At 59.0% G+C, this 18,697-nt stretch overlaps 1 protein-coding gene across 2 annotated transcripts in view; it reads right to left on the reverse strand.

Moving 5' to 3' along the window:
* Nucleotides 1–9,242, reverse strand: part of SEMA3F (semaphorin 3F) — a 30,157-nt gene extending 20,915 nt beyond the window's left edge. Inside the window, exons 1-2 of one of the 2 annotated variants that reach the window (XM_044253529.1) lie at nt 9,203–9,242; nt 5,149–5,308 (exon numbers count right to left, since the gene is read on the reverse strand). In XM_044253529.1, the coding sequence (XP_044109464.1) occupies nt 5,149–5,260 (112 nt within the window). In that variant the 5' untranslated portion in view covers nt 5,261–5,308; nt 9,203–9,242. Of the gene's footprint in view, nt 1–5,148; nt 5,309–9,202 lie in introns of those variants that run through there. The other variant, XM_044253530.1, reaches the window with a different exon arrangement.
* Nucleotides 9,243–18,697: the final 9,455 nt, after the last annotated feature.

Below are 18,697 nucleotides of genomic sequence, written 5' to 3' on the forward strand. Positions count from 1 at the left end.
AGCATGCACCAGCTCCTCGCTCAGTGCCAAGGGAAGCTGGAGCCAGGGAGGGAGGGGCGGGCGTCCTGCCAGGGAACCAGAGACAGGGCCTGGGCTGCTGAGGCCCAGCTAGCGGCAGGCCCATCGGAGGCTCGGCTGGACCTGGAAGGACCACAGCCGGAGGCCCCCAGCCCCGCGCTGGCTGACTCGGGCTGGGCCTCAGACGGGTTCTTGGCAAGAATAGGACCTGTTCCGTTCTCTCTGAATGCCAACTGCTAGCCAGCTGATGGGATAGCCAACCTCCAGGACCTCCCAGCTCCCGAAGTGGCCACTTCCCAGTCCCTTCTCAGGAGTAAGGCAGTTCCCATTTCCTGGAAAACAGAGATCCCAAATGCAGGACTCTGAGCTCAAGTTCATGCTTTGGGTCTTCCTACCTTCTTCCTCCTGGCTCATCTGGAATACTGCCCACCCCCCCCTTCCGCCCTCCCTGGTTTGCTAGTTCCAAATCCCAGTGTAGCTGTCAGAAACAGGTCACCTCTACCTAGCTCCCCGGTGCCACCTCTGGTCTCCAAGCTTCTGGGATTCCCCCCACCCTCCCTCTCCTTCCTTCCTTCCTCCTTATTCTGAATCTCCTAGCCACCACCAACCCCCCCCAAGCCTCGATTAGCTGGCCAGCAAGCTCAGGGGGGCGGGCGGGGCAAGGGCAGGTCCTCACCCCACCCCCACATACAAGTCGGCCTGGGGGTGGGGCAATGCACCATCAAGGCTAAAGGCACCTTCACTTCAACCCATATTCACCCACTCTTGATCCCCCGTGGGTGAAGTAAATGGGCCATGACCTCTTCTAACCTCCAATGTCATCACTTCCTAACAAGAAGGTCTGACCACTCTGGCTCTCTGATGCCACATGTGGATGATATAAGCGGTGGCACTATCCTGGGCCTTTAATCTCCCGAGGCTTGGAGGCTGGGCTGAGCTAGGTGGGCAGGCAGTGACTGGCACTTACCCACCCATTCGCCTCCACCTGCCGAGTGTCCCTCCCCAGAGAGCACGCCAGTCAAGCCTGGATTTAGAGAAGATCCAAATCCCAGGGCACCCTGGACACAGAAGCCTTTCCTCTCTTGGACCCTGGCTTTCCTTCTCCAAAAGGAGAGACCTTCCTAGGGGACCCTGAGCAGTGGAGGACTGGGGTGAGGGAGGGATGCATTTAGAACAGTCAAACTCCGGGACGCCTGGGTGGCTCAGTTGGTTAAGCAGCTGCCTTAGGCTCAGGTCATGATCCCAGCGTCCTGGGATCGAGTCCCACATCTGGCTCCTTGCGCAGCAGGGAGCCTGCTTCTCCCTCTGCCTCTGCCTGCCATTCTGTCTGCCTGTACTCGCTCTCTCTCCCTCTCTCTTTCTGACAAATAAATAAAATCTTTAAAAAAAAAAAAAAAAAAAAGAACAGTCAAACTCCAATGCTGTCGCTTCCAAAAGCTGAGGGCATGAGAAGCCCACCCAGGGTGACCTCAGCCCTCTCCTTAGGAAATGAGGGTGGGAAGGCTAAGGCCAGCACTGTAGGATCCTGGAACCCTGTCCCGAGCTCATGGGAGAGACCTGTGCCTGATTCCTTCAACCCACCCTTCGCTCGCTCAGTCCCTGGATGGGCTCAGACATCAGGAAGAGCCAGGCTCCAGCTTCATCCTGCTCCTAAGTGATGGAAAGCCTCACAGGAAACCCAGGGAGAAACCCTTGGAGAGGGTTTGGAAAGGCCTTCGAGAGAACACCACGTGGTTAGCATCATGGGTACCTACCATTATTTATTAATTTTTTAAAATTTTATTTATTTATCTGCTAGAGAGAGGGAGAGCACAAGCAGAGGGGGAAGTAGTCTCCCCACAGAGCAGGAAGACTGACATGGGACTTGATCCAAGGACCCTGAGATTGTGACCTGAGCCAAAGGCAGACACTTAACCGACTGAGCCACCCAAGCGCCCCCTTACCGTTATTTCTTTCATCCTTCCTGGCTCTCCCACTCCATTGTCCTACTCCTGCCTCAGTTTTCCCAGCTTGCCCAGCCAGCTTGCATCATCACAGGACCCCTCTCCCCCACCAAATGCAGCTTGGCCCCATGTCCTGGCTGCAGCTGGCCCAGGCCACAGGCAGCGACTTATTGTGGAGGTGGCTTCCTGGGATAAAATAAACATTCCCCAAGCTGAACAAAAGACCTGGCAGAGCACTCATACCTCCCTGCTGCCGAGGGAGGTGGTGCCCCTTGGCTTGGGTCATCTCAGGATGGTGGTGGGTGGGGGGGAGCTTTTTCTCCCAGGTTTGGCCAGGAACTCTGGGGTTAAGGGAATTCCAGGCCAGGATGGGTGGAGAGGGTCCTACTGCCTAGGCTCTCTGGTCCCAAGCATGAGCTCTCAGGGAACACCTCACCTTTCCTGGAAATCCTCTCCACGTGACCCTGCACTTCTGCCTGACTTTGGCTGTGCTGCTTCTGGAAGCTGAGAGGATGGGCCACAGGAGCCCCCTCCACCCTGCCTCCCCCTTGCTCTGACCTGGGCTATAGCAAAACTCTGGGGCCCTGCTCCCTTGCACCTTTTTGGCTCTAGGCCTGGCTGGGGTGCCCAGGCAGGTACACAGGCAGCAAGTCCAAGCCTGGACCAGTTCCCTGCCTTTCTTCCTTTAGGTACGCTGGACAGTGTGGCCCCCCGTACCAGCACCTCCAGCTTGCAAGGTCTGGCCCAGCCAGGCCGGAACTAGCACCTCCTGATGGCAGCAGGCTCAGGGGAGGGGAGGGGAGAAGAGGGGCCTCGGCTGAGTCCCGGGGGCTTGGCATCCAGCTGCTATATTCAGGCAAGGCACAGATGGAGAAACTGAGGCAAAGAGCAAGAGGATTACCAGAGCTTCTAAGAACAACCCTTTCTGTGCCCCCACGTGTACCTGGGAGAAGAAGCCCCCAGCCCTTTCCCAGTCCTTGGTCTGGCGGTGAAATCTGGTTTCTATGCGTGTTGGTATCCACTCTCACTCCACAAATGCTTGGTGAAGACCTTCTCCTCTCTGAGCCTTACTCTTGTGTACAGGACGAGTCTGAGACCACCCAGCATGGTGGGATGACTGGGCCTGGTGCAGCGTCAGTGCTGAGCCCCCAGGTGGTATCAACCCACCAGGTGTCCATTAGCTTTTCAGCCAGTCTGACAGTGAGAACCCCATCTTGGTCACTGCAGACTCCCTGGTATTCGGCATGGGGCCTGGCGCAGAGTAGGGACTCAAGCATCTGCTAAATTAAGTGACATCCAAGCACACAACTAGGCCGCAGGATCAGCAGGGAACTGGAGAGGTCATTCGGAGCAGAGAAGCGTGTGTGTCCAAGGGCATAGAGGCCCAGGGTGGGGTGGCCCCAGGCATCCCATGGTCCCACCCTGAGCTGCCATGGCCGTCAGCACCACAGGATAGCTGCCAACAAGCTGGGCTTTTAGTCACTGCGGGTGTCAGCCTCAGAGCTAAATGAGAAGGGATCGACCCAACTGATGTGGGCGTCAGCAAGGCCAGGACACCGGGGTTCTATTTCTGGCCTCGCCTCTGCCTCCTGCCTGACCTTGGCTCTGCCCTTGCCTGAGCCTCGGTTTCTCTCTCCGGAAAACAGGAATGAAGTCCTTAGCACTTTGTCTCTGAAGGTATGAGAAGGTTTAAGAGGCACATACCGAGGACTAAGGACTGCCCTGTGTGTTATCCTGCCTGCTTCCCCTCATGGGTCTCCAGGGTAATGGCAAAAATAGCACCCAGAGTGGACGTCTGGATTCTAGGGTCCCAGGGGTGCGGAGACAAGGCCCCATTCCCTTCCCCTGTTGAGGGAGGGGACGCTCTGCTCCCCATGCTGGCACCCTGGGCTGGGAAGGGAGTGGGAGCAGGGCCAGGCCCCTTCAAGATTTATTCATCTGCTAGGAGGAATTCCACTGGGGAAGGGTGGAGTGATCAGCAGAATAAACTTCTCCCCTTCTCAGGCCCGGGGGGTGAGGGGACGCTCTTACAACCAAACCCATCACACTTCCGCCCACTCCTCAGGCCCCACACTGGACTCCTTCCAGGCACATCGCCTGAAGTTCACTCCCCACTCCCCCCATCAACTCACAGGGTGGGATGAGGACAGGGGAGGAGCTCTGCTGGGGACATGGGGACAAGGGGACATGGGAACATGGTGAGGTGGAGGCTGGACCTCAGCCAAACCTGAGGAAGGAAAAGTCAGCCCAGCCTTTCACCCCAATATGTGTGCCCGGAAATCTGGCCAGCCAGGGCTGAGTCGGCCCCGCCCAGGGCAGGCGGCTGGACAAAGTGACCTTGGGCCAGAGGAGAACTCTGCAGTGACCCCAGGCCCCCCAGGTCCCAGCATCCCCTTTCCGCAGGCGGGGCAGGGGGAGAATCTTCCGATCATACACACCTTTGAGGAAGAGCTAGTGACTGAGCCGTCTGGACACCTGAGTGTGTGCCATGTGTATTCACCCACCAGTGGGTGAGGTACAAAGGCGATTGAGCCGGGGGACCTATCTCTCACTTTCCAGAACCCAACTGCTCATTAGAGCCTTCAGGGGACTCCCAAAGCAAAGTGCTCGTTGGGGAGCTCAGAACCGTCACATAGCATGTGCTGTCCCTGAACTCGCCAACTGGCCCGCGCTCCCCTCGAAGCCCCAGCACCCTCCTGGCTTCCTGGGACCCCTCCCACCCCTTAGCAGAGCAAGGTCTGCTGCTCCAGCTTCCTGCGGCTTCAGTTTCTGCCTGACCGCCTGACCCTCCACCTCAGGAACCACCCAGGGCAGGACCAGAAACAGAGCAGTGGCGAGGATGGGCTTCCCCAAACACGAGTCGGGAAGAAGAGGCATCTCTCCCCAGTTATCTCTCACACTGAGGGAGGCACTTTGCGGACCCAAGGCTACCCAGCCTGACACCCCAGAGTCTGCCTCAACAAGGGGCCCAGACTTGGGAAACTTTGCGGAAACATCCACATGGCCCATTCTCTAGCCTTTCCTGGCAAGTTACCGCCATCCCTCTCCTCCCCACCCACATACCCAGGGCAACCCACGTAGCTGCATGAAGTATCTCTTTCTGCCCTGCCTCTTCCGGTGGCCTCTGCAGCGGGCTGAATCCTGTGGACAGAAGATGATGCTGGGGACCAGCGAGGCAGTCTCTTACCTTTGAATGAGAGCCGGACGCGAGGCGTGGCCGGGAGGTGGTCCTGGGTGGGGGTGGCTGGCCAGGCCCCAGTCAGTAGGGAAGCCCAGAGGAGGAGACAAGCGACAGGCATTGTGGGAGGGGCCTAGGGCCCAAGAAGCTGGCTGGGCTGTCTGGACACCTGGGAAGGAGGAATCAATATCTGAATATGAAAGGCAGATGGGGGAGTCTGGCCCTACCAACTCTCCTTTCCCACACCCTCGGTCTGGGGCCATGAATGCCCCAGTGTGCAAACCTTATACACTTTCTGGTCCCTGCCTTAACCTGGGAAGGTGTGGCCAATAGGCCCAAAGACCGCACAACTAGGTGCAGCCTGGGGTCACCAGAGCTAATAGGGGCCACTGGATATTCAAACACTACCCTGCCCTCCAGCACCCCGAATTCCATTTGCAGGGTCTTGCTCAAACAGGCCAGCTTACAGCTTCTTCCCATCCCCAGCAGGCTCTCTCTGTTGTGCCCACCCCCAACCAAATGGGCTGCTCCTTCCCTCACCCACCTCCAGAAATGGGGGAAGAGATGGTTGCCGTCCTGCCTGCTCCCACCAAACCTCTCCACCCAATATAAGGAAATCGGGACCTGATTATTGGGGCAGGGGGCATGGGAGACAGTGGAGGATAAGTGAGACACACATAGACAGCCTAAAATGGAAGAGACGGCAGCCAGAAAAGGAGAGGCAAAGAATAGCAGGGTCTACTTTTACTGAAATCACAGCAGGAGGGATCCAGGTCAGATGTACAGAAGGACTTCCTGCCAGGTAAAGTTCTAGCTCTGCCTCTGGAGGGCAAAGAGAGGGGAGCGAGGAGAGCCAGCAGGCCTGGGGCAGCCTCAGTGTCCCCAGCAGAACCCCCAGCAGGTCCAAGTTTCGATACGATGTTTTTCAAATATTGTCTCCCCAGGCAGGCTGGCTGTTGGGTAAACGCAGCCCAGCACCAGTTGTCGGAACATATTGCTCCCTCCCGGCAAAAAACAGCGCCAATTCCCAACCCCCCCACCAGGATACATTGGGGGTGGGGGCACAGAGAATGACAACGTGAGCCCCCTCCTCCAGATCTGCCTTGTCTACTTCCATTTCCTAGGGTAGGACCCTAGGCCCATTTCTAGGACCCTGGAGTGGGGGTGAGAGGCAGGAGGGGCTGCTAATCCTCAGCACTGGCTGACAGAGGCTGAGGCAAGGCCCAGGCTCCACATCTGTCAGGCCCCACTCAGCAGACACTGAGGCCCTCCCTGGACCCAGGTCCCCTCCCCCCAGCCCTAGCCTCTCCAGCCAGGGCAAACCACACTGGTGGCTCTTCAGACAGGAAGTGAGGCTTCAGGTCTCCTGGCCCATTCCCCAGGTGGTGCCCTCTGTAGGAACACCCTCTCACTATTCCTTAAAGAACCCCCATCACAGATGCTCCCTCCTGCGGAGGCTAGCGGGAGGGAAGGAGGAGAGAACCAGAGCCAGCCTCTCCCCCAGGCTGCTGGGGCACCAAGCTGGTGCTGGGTGAATCGCAGGCTCTGGTGAGAGGGGCAGGTAGGAGAGAGGGCTGCGAGGCCACCATCACCCTCGAGTGTACCCTTGAGGCCTCACGCACAGTTGTGGATATACACACGTCCACACTTGCATGCCCACACACGTCCTCACAAGCATGTGTTTGCTCAAGAACTTGACCTGCTAGTGGGGTGGGGCTCAAGGAAGCTGGGGAACACTGCCCTGGCTTGGGGGGAGGCAAGCTGCAGTCTGGGTCCCTCAGAGACCTTTGATCCTATGTATCAGGGGGCTCAGGATGACTCAAACCCCCCTTGACCTCATTTCCCCTGCATCCATTTTCATGGTAACAAGGTCAGGGTCACCAAGGACAGCTTTAGAGTTCTCCAAGGTAGCCAGGAAGGTGGAGGGCTTTGCCCCATTGGGCCCCTAAAGGGACCTCCCAAGATGCTCTGGCCCTTTAAAGGACTGAACGGGGGATGTTTAAGTCTGCTGGGGCCAAGTCCAGGACCCCTCTTTGGAAAGCATGGGGGAATGGAAAAGAGGAGAGAGAGAGGGGAGAAGAGAAATAGAGGGACAGAGAGAAGGAAGGGGAGGACATTTTCAGAGTCGCTTCCACTCTGCCAGCTCCTAGATGCATTCCACTTAGCCCCAGCCCCAGAGAAGCCCCCAGGAAGGAAAGCCAGGTGGGTGGACAGAGAAGGAACAGCCACCGCCACCTGGGAGCCCACCAGGAGGAGAGCAGAGAAAGAAGGAAAGAAGCCTGGCGGGAGGGAGCAAGGGAGGGAGGCAGGCGGGAGGGAGGAGGAGAGAGGGAGGAGAGAGGGAGGGACGGAGGAGAGACGTTCGAACAAAGAACCGAGGAGCTGGGGCTGGCAAGGGGTGCAGAGAAGGGGCGGCCAGACAAGGGGGTCTAGAGGCACCTGGGGGTAGGGCAGGGGGCTAGGCGGTCGAATTGTCCGGCCTGATCCAAACCTCCCAGGCTTGTGGGGTGGGGGCTGGGGGGGTGAACAGCCTGCCTCAGAGAAGGGAGGTTAGCTCCTCTGAGCTAAGAACTGCCTGGATGGAAGGGAGGCAGGAGCAGGGGCTGCGGGGGAACATGGAGATGAAATTATTAACAGCACCCCAGCCCTACGGTACCCACCCCCACCCCCACAGGCCAGAGATCCTTTCTGGTTCCTTGGCTTTCCCCCTCCCCCAGCACCCCATGGACTGGGAAGCAGAGCCACCCCCCCATAGCTGGGATTGAAACCCCCCTTTCATGATCTAGGGTTTCCCAGTCAAGGTCACCTGGGCTCAGCTTCATCCTCCCCATCAAGGTATGTCTACCAGAGCATGGGGGCCACTGAGGCTAGGCTGTTGGCCTTCTCTCCTCACACTCCCGCACTTCCGGGCCTGGCTCCTTCAAATCTGGGGGTCAGCAGCAGGGGTGAGCTTGCCCAGTGCCCTAGCCTGGCAGCACACCTTACCCCATAAGTCCAGGCACACTTCCCACACAGCCTCAAAAAGACCCCAGCTCCATCCAATCCCCTGGACAGGGATAAACCTCCCAACCCCTGGGCCACTATCTCTGCAACTAGACAGAGGCTTCTGGGAGGCAATCTGGGTGAATTCAGGAGGACAGGAACCCCCAACCTGGCCCAGCTCCAGGGTGGACACACCAGTGCCTTCAGGTGGCCCCCCTCCCCGGGGGTTCATGGAATGATGTTCTCCACACAGTTATCACAACAATTATAAGTTACTGAAGCAGCCAGGGCCTCAGCCTTAGCTCCAGCTGACCCATCCTGCCAGGCCTGCCTCATTCCCGGACCACCCTGACACTCTCTGGTCCCACCTGTTCTAGGTGAGCCCACCAGGTGCCCATTTTACCACTGGGGCCCCAGCCTGCCCAAATGGGGGACTTAACTGCAGGCTCTCACAGCTCACCTACACACCACATACAGCCAGGCCCCTAAGCTGAGCAAGACTCCCTGTTAGAAAAGCAAACCCAGCTGGCAGCTGGGGGTCAAGGGGCTAGCACAGAGTTGGGAGAAAAGCCTAAGGGCTGAAGGCCCTCCTGCCTTGCTGATCTGGGGGACCCTCCACGTGGGGGCTGCGGGTATAGCGCTTCCCTTAGAGCAGTCGATTCTGGGACACTGAGGCAGGGCAGGCGCACCTAAGGGGAAGAGCTCTGCCCGAGGCATTAGTGGGAGAGAGCTGAGCCAGGAGAAGGGGCGTCCGGATGCCCGCTCCAGGAACGTGGGGGTGGGGGTGCGTGCAAGCACCCACCCACTCAGAATCTGACGAGAAAAAGTTGCTCTGCACACTGGTGACCCCGCAGGACATCTCATCCACACATCCCCACGTCGCACCGATAAGGTTCCGGGCAGGCTGGACAGGTACAGCGCCCACTCAAGTCCTACAGCCCCTGCGTCCCCGGGAAGCCCCCAGCCTCTCCGAGCCCCGCGCCCCGGACACTTCTGCAGAGTTGCAGTGCCGCGGGTCCCAGAGGGATCGCGGGGTGGCCCGGCCGCTTGCCCGCTCCCTCCCGGTTCCCGCCGCACTCACCTCCTCCGCGGCGGCGGGGCCTGGGCTCCCGGGCGGCGGGGGCGGCGGCGGCAGAGCGGCTCCCGGTTGGGCCGGCCGGCGCTAGCGGCCCCCCGGGGCCATGGCCCTGCCCGCGCCCTCTCGCCGCTGTGCCTGAGCCGGGGTCGACGCCGCGGCCCGGGTTTAACGGGGTCCGCGGGCTTTGGGCGCGTCAGCAGCCGAGGCCCCGGGCCCTAGCCCGGGCCATGGGAAGGCTCAGGGGCGCTCGGGGCCGCCTCCCCCCGGGTGGGCTGCGGGCGCCCCCTGGCCGGCGCGCCGAGGGCGCATTCCCCGGCGCGGGGCGCGGGCGACGGCGCGCGCTCGGCTTCGGGGCGCTGCGCTTGGCTCGGCCGGGTGGTGCTCGCCTGCTTGTTGGACTGGGGCCAGGCGGCCGCGCTGGACTGAGGCCGGGCGGCAGCGCTGGGCTGCGCCGCTCCTCACCGCGCGCCCTGGCCCTGCGCTGCGCTCGGGGCTCGCCGGACCGCGGCCGTTCGCTTGCTCGCTCGCTCTGGTCTCGCGGCCGCCGGCGGGACGGGGCGCTCGGAGCCGCGCGGGGAGCGCCGGCAATTGGCCGCCCGTGGGCGACATTTGCATAGCGCGGCCCCGCCCCGGCCGCCCCGCCCGGCCCCACCCCCGGGGCGGGACCCGCCCGGCCGCCGCCCCGCCCCCGCTCCACCTGTCCGCGGGCTGGGCTCTGGGCTCTCGGGGCGGTGGGGCGACACGAGCCGGGGGAGACTAATCTGCACCCCGCGCCCCCGCCCCGGCTTCGCGGGCGGCGCCCCCGCCCCGCCCTGGCTTTGTCTCTCCGTGGATACACCGCGCACACCGCGCCTGGTGTTTACCCCGGCACTCAACTCCCTGGCGGGAAGGGCGGGCGCGCCGGGGAGCAACGAGCCTGCGCTCACCTGCGCACCCCCTGCCGTGTCACTCCTTCCCACTTGCTGCGGGCCGCGCCGGGCCCCGCGCGTGAGTCCCGCAGCGTAGGACCCAGGACTGCCCCAGCCGCTCAGCAGGTGGCGGTGCAGCCTCTGGGACGGCTGGCACCGCTGGACCTGCTCGCTGCCTCCAGCCCAGGCCAGGTCGCAGCAGCCCAGCCTGACTGCTCTGTCCAATCACTCCAGGGCTACCCGTGATTCCCCAGCCTCCAGTCCTATTTTAAACCGGCAGCCCCACGGATCCACTCCTTATAGTTCCATATCCCCAGAGAAGCCAGATAGGCTGGGCCTCCTCTCCTAAAAGGGACATTTGCTTTCAAATGGCCTCATGATGACTCCAGAGCCCAGCAACTGAGCCAAACGCCTCCCCTGATCCCAGAAGGGACCTGGCACCCCAAGGCCATGGCCTCACCGACCAGGATCACCGTCTCAGCCCTGCCCCAGGCCCTTTGCTGAGGTCCCAAGGGGCATGGGCCTTCTTTGTCCTCTCCTTCCACCTCTCTCTCCTCCCTTGTCTATTCCCTCCCTTCCTCCTCTCCCCTATCTTTTTTTCTCCCTTTCTCCCCTCTCCTGTCCTCTCCCTTCTCCTCCCTCCTTTCCCTTCTTTCCTCTTTCTCTGCCTTCCCCTCCACTTCACCCTCTTTCCCCTCCCCCTATTTTTCCTTCTCTTCTTTCTCTCCCTCTCCTCCTTCTTCCCCCTCCCCTTCTCTCCCTGGTAAACAAGTCCCCTGGAGAAGCCATCCCTCCATCTGACCTACTGACAGGTTGACTGTGGAAGGTTAAGAACCCAGATGAGGGTCTCCTGCCCCGGATTTTGAGTGCTGGCCCACAGACTCCAAGCAGAGACCACCTGAAGCAAGGAAACCAGCCTGGACTTATAGTGGCTCTGGGGACCATGCCTGCACCCCTCTGCTCTATTAGGTCTCATTTAAAACACCGTGATAATCGTCCCTCCTCATCCCTCCTCTTCTAGGTATCAGGGTCAACGCTGAGGCCAGTACCGCTGCGCAGCCATCACCAATGCAGCCTACGCCGCCATCACCGTGGTTTCCAGCACCATCCCTCTCCCACCTCCCCTTCACCCCCAGTCTCCCTGGTCTTATAGCCTGGCCACCCCTCACCACCCCCAGCGTGATCACCATCATGGTCACTGAAGCAGAACTATTAGGACTTAACAAAGACTCCAGGGTGCTGGCTCAGGAAGAAAAGAGATACGATGGATGCGTCCATGGAGCTCCCCTCAGACGCAGAGACCTGACCTGGTGTTAGTGCATGGAGGCCTTCTGAAGAAGGGGAGGCAGGGAGAGGGGAGAGACCTTCAGCAAGCCCACTTCACACAACGGAATGCCAGTTCGCTCCTAAACAACATGAGCAGACTGAGTAATAGAAATAAAAGCAGAGTTATTGCAACAGAGACCTCCTAGGGCACCCCCGCCCCCGGTCCAGCGTCCATGCTAGGCTGGCCATTTTGTGTCACTATTCATGTTATTATGCATGTAAAATATGCATTCTTGGGAGAAATATAGTTGACCCTTCCACAATCTGCCTTCAGTGTAGGGGTCTAAGGGCGTGACGAAGCCAGCCCTGGAGGCCAGGCTGGGAGGCCCTGTCTGCCACCAGAGTTTGTGGTTATGGGTTCCCAGGCACTTAATGGTTCCTCAGAGAAGCAGGTCCTGCTGTCCCCACTGTGCAGATGAGGAAAGGGCGACTAAGGGAAGTGGGGTGAGGCTTGCAGGCACTGGACTGTGGTGTTAAGAAAAGGTGGCCTTTTCATGAGTTGTGGGAAGGCTCCAGGAGGGAAGGGCCAGGCCAGGGGGCCCACGTGGAGCCAAGGGCCTACAACCCAGACAGGCACTCAGGGCTGGCCGTGAGTGCTGGAGCCTGGTGCAGCACTTACAGAGTTCAATAAATCCTTATTGAATGAATAAGAGAGCAAATCCCCATGGCACTAGATCCAACAGGGAACACAAGCCAAGAACCAATAGGACAGGAGCCAACTCCTAGTCCCACCACCTGAATTCTCTGGATGGGCCACCTCCCCCAGCCCCTTTCCCTGCCACACAGAGTCCTTATGTCTTCCTCTCCAAAAGCCACTCAGCTCTTAGCTCCACCTGAGAGCCATGGGATGCCCTGTGGGGTCACCTGAAGTGAGATAGCCAGGCCAGGCTGGCCCTACTGGGCCTCCCTCCCTCTACTGCAGGACACTTAGATCCTGGGCCTCCTTCTTTGCTAGCTCTCCCATGGCCCATCCTGGTTCCAGTCTGGATATGCACGGTGAGGGTGGACACAAAGAAGGTTAGGCCAGATCTGGTTTCTCCTCTGACCCAGCTTCTAGGTTCCCCTTCCCGGAGTAGTTCCCTCTCCCTTTCAAGATGGGCTCTGAGTACCTATAAGATAAGCCCTCAGGTGACATCCTGAAGGTAGAGTCTTGGGCTCATGACTCAGCTTCCCAGAGTTTCTGAGATGATACAAAGCCCAACAACAAGGGTTACAACCGGGAAGGAATTAGCCCCCTTTGTCCCGGGCCTCACCCCCAGGTGATGGTGCTGAATGCGGGCCAGGCCCCCCAGGATCACCTTGGAGTTCTTCTCCAAAACACTCCCAGCCTTTCAGTCTGGCCCAGCCTTTGTCTCTGCCCGCGCACACACACCTGTTTCTTTTCCTTCTGGTTTTTCCAGGCTGCACTGTGGGGGACTGAGGTACAGCCCTGGGCTCCTGCAGTCTGTCCATCCTCTGTCTGTCTATCCTATCCGCCTCTGTCCAGCCTCCTTGGAGTGGGGCGAGAGAAGACTGCTAAGCTGAGTGACCTCAAGAGGGGCTCTGCCCTTCCATCCTCAGCATCTAGAAGGCGAGACTTTGAGGCCTGGGCCTCAGAGACCCGCCATGCCCCCAGGATGAAGGTGGTAACTAAACCAACCCCCCCTTCCTCTGGCCCAAGTCTCCAGGGGGAACCTGTTTCCCGGGCCTAGCAGGCTCAGCAAGCCCTGGCCCGCCCGCCCCAGCGTTGCTGGCTCAGGTTTCCCCACTTTCTGGTTTTCTCATCTCCCCTGCCCCAGGCGCAGCCCTCACCCGCCTCCCGGAACTGGATCCCAGAGAATGGGGGGAACATTACAAAGGGGGCCCAGGGAGGGGGTGTAGGGCGTTGCTCCGGCAGCACCGGGAGTGGGGCAATGAGAAGTCCCCACAGTCCAGGCTCAGAATGGGGTTCAGCTCAGCCTCCTCCTGCCCTGCCAGCCCCAGGAGCTGGCTCAGAGCCCATCAAAAGCTGGAAGAAGCCACCTCCCTTGCTGTTTCCCAAAGCCTCTTCCAGGCCTTTTCTGCTGCTGTCCCCTCGACCAGGAATGTTCTTCCCAGACTTTGGCCCCAGAGTCAGCCGAGTTTCCTCTAGCTCCAAGCCCTTGGCTTCCCCCTTTACCCTCAAACACCATCCCCTTCTGCACAAGGGCCAAGCCTCCCTTCTGGAGGCCACCTCCTCCCCCTTTCCTCTCAGGCAGGAGCTCCGCACGGTCTCCTCTCCTGGTCTTTGCACATGCTGCTCCCCTGTACCTGGAATTCCTTTCCCATTTCTTTCTAGATCCTTCAGGTCTCTGGGAAGACACTACCTCCCAGGAAGCCAATGCTAATGGCTGAGTCAGGAGTTTCCTTGGGCTGCTGCAGGTCCTGCCCTCCCAGTCAGCCCCCACAAGATGCTGCCTGGGACCCAGGTCTCCCTGAGTTCAGGGTGAACAAGAGACGGGGGGAACACAGCCTCTGAGATCCACACATGTTACCCCACACCCCTCATCCAGTATGTGTGTGTGTGTGTGTGTGTGTGTGTGTGTGTGTGTTTGTGTGGTAGGGAGGTGGGGGTTGGGTGGGCCCAGGCTCGGCTGGCTGCCAACTGACCCATGACCATCGGCCAGCCTGAGCATATCCTGTTTAGACAGAAGCCAGACAGCCATCCCTCACCCACTTGGGCCTGCCCAGCTCCTGCTAGAGAGCCCAAGTCTTGGGCCGAGAGCTCAGTCCTTATCTGGCTCCAGAGAGGCCTCCTCACGAAGAATTGGGATAGGAATTCTGTGTTTCCTATGCCCTCACAGCAGAGGCCTTTACTCCGGGTGCTGAACCTTGGCGCAGTAATATTTGGGCTGCCCCAGCCGCTGGGTGGGGATGAGGGTATGGAGCCTGCCTTAAGAGACAGGGTCTGCATAGAAAAGACCTTGGATCTGGAGCCCACCTGGGTGCAGTTTCCAACCACTCCTTGGCTTTGCCCAACTCAGTTGGGGCAGCTCCATCTTTCCAGCTGCTCAGGCCAAGAAGCCAAAAAACCAGCTTGCACTTTCTCTCACACCCACATTCAAACCATCAGCAAATACTTGCAACTTCACCTTAACATGTACAAAATATCAAATGACCCTTTCCCACCTTCTCTTTGCTCACCAGCTCTACAGCCGTGGCCTCTGCAGCCACCGTCCCCATGGCGGGTGTTCCTGACAAGCCCCCAAGCCTCCTTATTGGGTTCCCCGTGTCTGTGCTAGTTTCCTACAATCTAGTCAACCAGGATCCATGGAGACCCTGCTAAAATGGAAGCCAGGTCAGGTCCCTTTCTTGCCCAAAGCTCTCAAAGGCTCCTACTCTGTCAAGAGTCAAGGCCATGTCCTTGCAGTGGCAGACCCACAGCCCCCTTCCCCACCTCTGACTCTCCTATCCCTGCTCTGGATCACAGCCTCCTCTCTCCTCCACACTCACCTCTCCAGACTCCGGGCCTGGCAGTGACTCTTCCCTTAGCCTGGGTGCCCTTCCAATAGATGCTTTCATGACCTCCTTTAGGTCTCTGCTCAGATAATGTCTGACCACCCTGGAACAGAAGGGGCCCGAAGCCAGCGCCCTCTGATCAGAAACTGGGATCTGCTTTCTACCCTCCTCCTGGGCCCTCTGCTCACACTCCCCTGTGCGGAGGATGGGACAGAGATGGCGCCCCTTTGCTGTTTCCTCCTCTATGTAAGAGCTGTGGAGAGCGTGGCCCAGGCTGCAGCAGCAAGGACTCAGGGTAGACTCTGTCTTGACTTAAAATTCAGTGAAACTGCAGCTGTGAACCCCCACCCCCACCCCGGGGAGAAGTTACGGTCCCTTAGGCAGAGCTGTGCCTTGGGGCTGGGGGAGACCTGGGCGGCCCCCAACAAAGCTGATGTTGACAGGCTCTGATCCATGGGGTTTCTGGCCGCCTCTCAGGCTCACATCTGCTGCACACACCCTGTCCATGTGTCTGTGTGGCCACAGTCCTGGGGGAGGGGGCCCAAGGAGGGTCCTGCAGCCAGGCCTGCAAGCTGGGATCTGGACTTACTTAGTTCCAAATGACTGGGGAATGTCCCTTCCGTGACAGTCGCCGTGTGGCCTCCCCTAGTCCCTCACTCCCTGCAGGGAAGTGGGGCCCAGATGAAGGCAGCCCCCCCAAAGGGGGAGGGACTGGTGGGCAGACGTTGGGCACCCCGCCATCCTGGCCCACTTCCCTAAGCCTGGCTTGAGGTTTTTCCTGAGGAAGTGCTGTAATATGAGGTCACTGTCTCTACCTTCAGACCAGAGATCTCAGGCCAGAACACCCCGTCTAGAGCTCCATCCTCCGTGAGCCAGGAAATGGAGGACCTTGACCAGCAGCGCTTGCCTGTTCTGCACTGCAAGGTGTCTGTGGCACAGAGGCGTTAGGACCAGCCAAGAAGAAGTACTCCTTGTAGATAATCTGCCTTCACAGAGCACAGCCTCAGTGCACCGGAGGAGGGCTGGGCAGCAGAGCCAATGTAGGTGGTGGGGAGCTGGGTCTTCCCCAGACCACTGGCTTGGTAAGTGCGCCATCCACAGGGACGAGCTTCGTGGCTCCCAGGTGGGCTTGGCAGGGCGGCAAAGCTGAACCCGTGCGCCCTATCCTGGGATAGGGTGCCTTCCTGTCCCGGAGGGTTTGATTTCCAAACATAACTGGACAGAGTGGACACCTGGGCCGTACCAGGCCTCTGGACCTGCACCTAGAAAACTGGGGGCCCCACTCCTTTTCCACTCCATCTTCATGGTAGCTCTATCACTCACCGACCTGCAGCTCTTTGTCCACACCCGGGAGCTATGCACCCTCCAGGTGACCACAGGAAACCTGTGTCCCAGATCAAGGCCCATGGAGCCTCGCTGGAGATCAGGTGGTGCTGATCGCTCCAGGAGATCAGGTGGTTTCCCCTGAGGCTTGCCCCTCAAGGCTGAGGCTCCCCTGGGTCAGGATGGAGTGGAGGCTCTGACCCCCGCCGGAAGTAACCGGCCACATGCTTGGAGATAAAGGCCACGCTCCCCTGGCGCGTGCTGGGAAAGCAAGAGGGCAGACTCCCAAGGTGGCCAAATGGGAGAAAAAGAAGACAGGCCGAGCCAAGCGGCAGGTGCGGACAACAATGCTTTGTCAGTGTTGTGCCCACCTTTGGCAAGATCAGGGGCCCCATGCCAACCTTTAAGTCCGTTGTAATCCTGGATCTCCCTAAGAAAGTCACTTAGTTAGTAAAAAAAGAAAAAAAAATCAAAGCTAAAGGAACTGGGAGCTCCATCTGTGCTACCTATGGAGACCTAGGGAGGATCAGGCCCCTGACTCACCATGGCCAGAACAGCATTGTGTACCCAAGCCCCTGACTCACCGTGGCCAGAACAGCATTGTGTACCCATTGAATGGAAGGGAATACTGAGACTTTGAGGAACAGGGGCCTGGGCAACCTCGTCTGTGGATTCCAGACTAGAACCCCCTTGAATGTTGAGGTGCAGTTTCAGATTGAGAAAAGAGTAGGACCAGCCTGAAGGTTATGAGGCATGGCACAGTCTGATTTAAATTTTTAAAGGATTCCTTTGGTTCCTGGGGGACCAAAAAACAAGCTATGGGCCTCCAGAAGGGGAAGGATGGGACCTGGCTGGATCACTGGGGGTTCTGCGATCTATCCTCAAACTTAGCCAGGCTCCCCTCATGTTTCCCTTGGAGCTCATCCATAGGGTATGACCTGGGATTTGGGGGTGGGAAGAGGGGCCTCGTTCCCTGCCCCATACCCTCTCCACCTGGGGCCTGGCTGGCCAGCCTCCCTGCCCCCCACCCTCCTGAGACCATGGTTGAAGCTTTAATCCGAGGACAAGTCTCTGCAAAGCTCATGTTTGCTGCTGGAAGGAACAGCAGCAGCCAAGATGAAGGGATAAAGAGACCCCATATATGGAGGAAGGGAGAGGGCCCGGCATGTGTAGGGAGAGAGCAGAACTCTACACTCCTCCCTCTGGCCTGCCGGTCGCCACCACCTCCAGACTCACTTCAGGGACCTTATTCTTTTTTTTTTTTTTTTTTAAGATTTTATTTATTTATTTGACAGAGACACAGTGAGAGAGGGAACACAAGCAGGGGGAGTGGGAGAGGGAGAAGCAGGCTTGGCGCTGAACAGGGAGCCTGATGCGGGGCTTGATCCCAGAACCCTGGGATCATGACTTGATCTGAAAGCAAACACTTAATGACTAAGCCACCCAGGCATCCCAGGGACCTTCTCCTCATCACCCAAAGGGATGGTTCGTGTGTCCACAGCCCACCGGAGCACCTACTGTGTGCCTCCTCTGTCTCAGTCATAGCTGCAGGGCTCACAGGGAAGTCTCTGAAGCCGCACCCCTAGTCAGCCTAGCCCCAACAGGTTCTGACTCCTGAGGACCTTGGTTAGGGGCCCAGAGGGCAATTGCCCTCCCCCTCCCCACGGATTGCCAGGCTCCTCTATCACTCTCACAATCGCTGAGGGGAAACTGAGGCCCACAGCATGCCCCTATCCTTGTCCTCTCCTGAAGTACCCACGTTCCTGTCCTCTAGTCCCGGGTATCCCAGCTTCTTCCACCCGCCCTTCACTGTGGTCTTCCCACACCATCCTTAACCACAGGATACCTTTTCTCCACTCTTTCCTCGGTGCACCCCACTCCTGCCCAGAGGAGAGGAGGTACCTGGAGAGTTGGGTAGTTGGAACCAGGAGGAAACTTCAAGTCCTCTTTGCTAGCCCCCCCACCCCATCTCAGGGCCCCCATTCTGAGGGCAGAGCTGGGTTTGTGGGAGGGGCTGGGCTATAGCTACCAGACCTAATCTGCATCGGATTCCCCTGGGAGCCATGTCCCAGACCACTGATCTCCACTTCCCTCCCTGACACTAGGCTATCTCAAGTATCCCCAGCCTTTCTGCAGCTGCCTCTCTGAGTACCCCCCAAATCAATGCTTCCCGGCCAAGGACATCTGTACCCTAGCCTGAGAGGGTCTCCCCACTTGGGATGGCCCAAAGATGAGATCTTGGGCAACAACCCAGCACTCTGGGTCAACACAGAGCCTCAGAAAGACCCCATTTCCCAGCCAGGGGTCTGGTTGGGCCCAGGGTAGGCTATGGGGGCCCCATCCCTTTGACAGGGTCAAGCAGGGCCTGCTGGGGCCCATTCTCTGGGTAACATTGGTGTTTCTTGCTGCAATTTTACTCACCCTGAGAAAGGACCCAGTCCTGGACTGTTAGCTTCCTCAGGTCTTAGGCTCTGTAGCCTTGTGG

This window comes from Neovison vison, chromosome 6 (assembly GCF_020171115.1).
Source record: "Neovison vison isolate M4711 chromosome 6, ASM_NN_V1, whole genome shotgun sequence".
In the NCBI taxonomy this organism is placed as follows: domain Eukaryota; kingdom Metazoa; phylum Chordata; class Mammalia; order Carnivora; family Mustelidae; genus Neogale; species Neogale vison.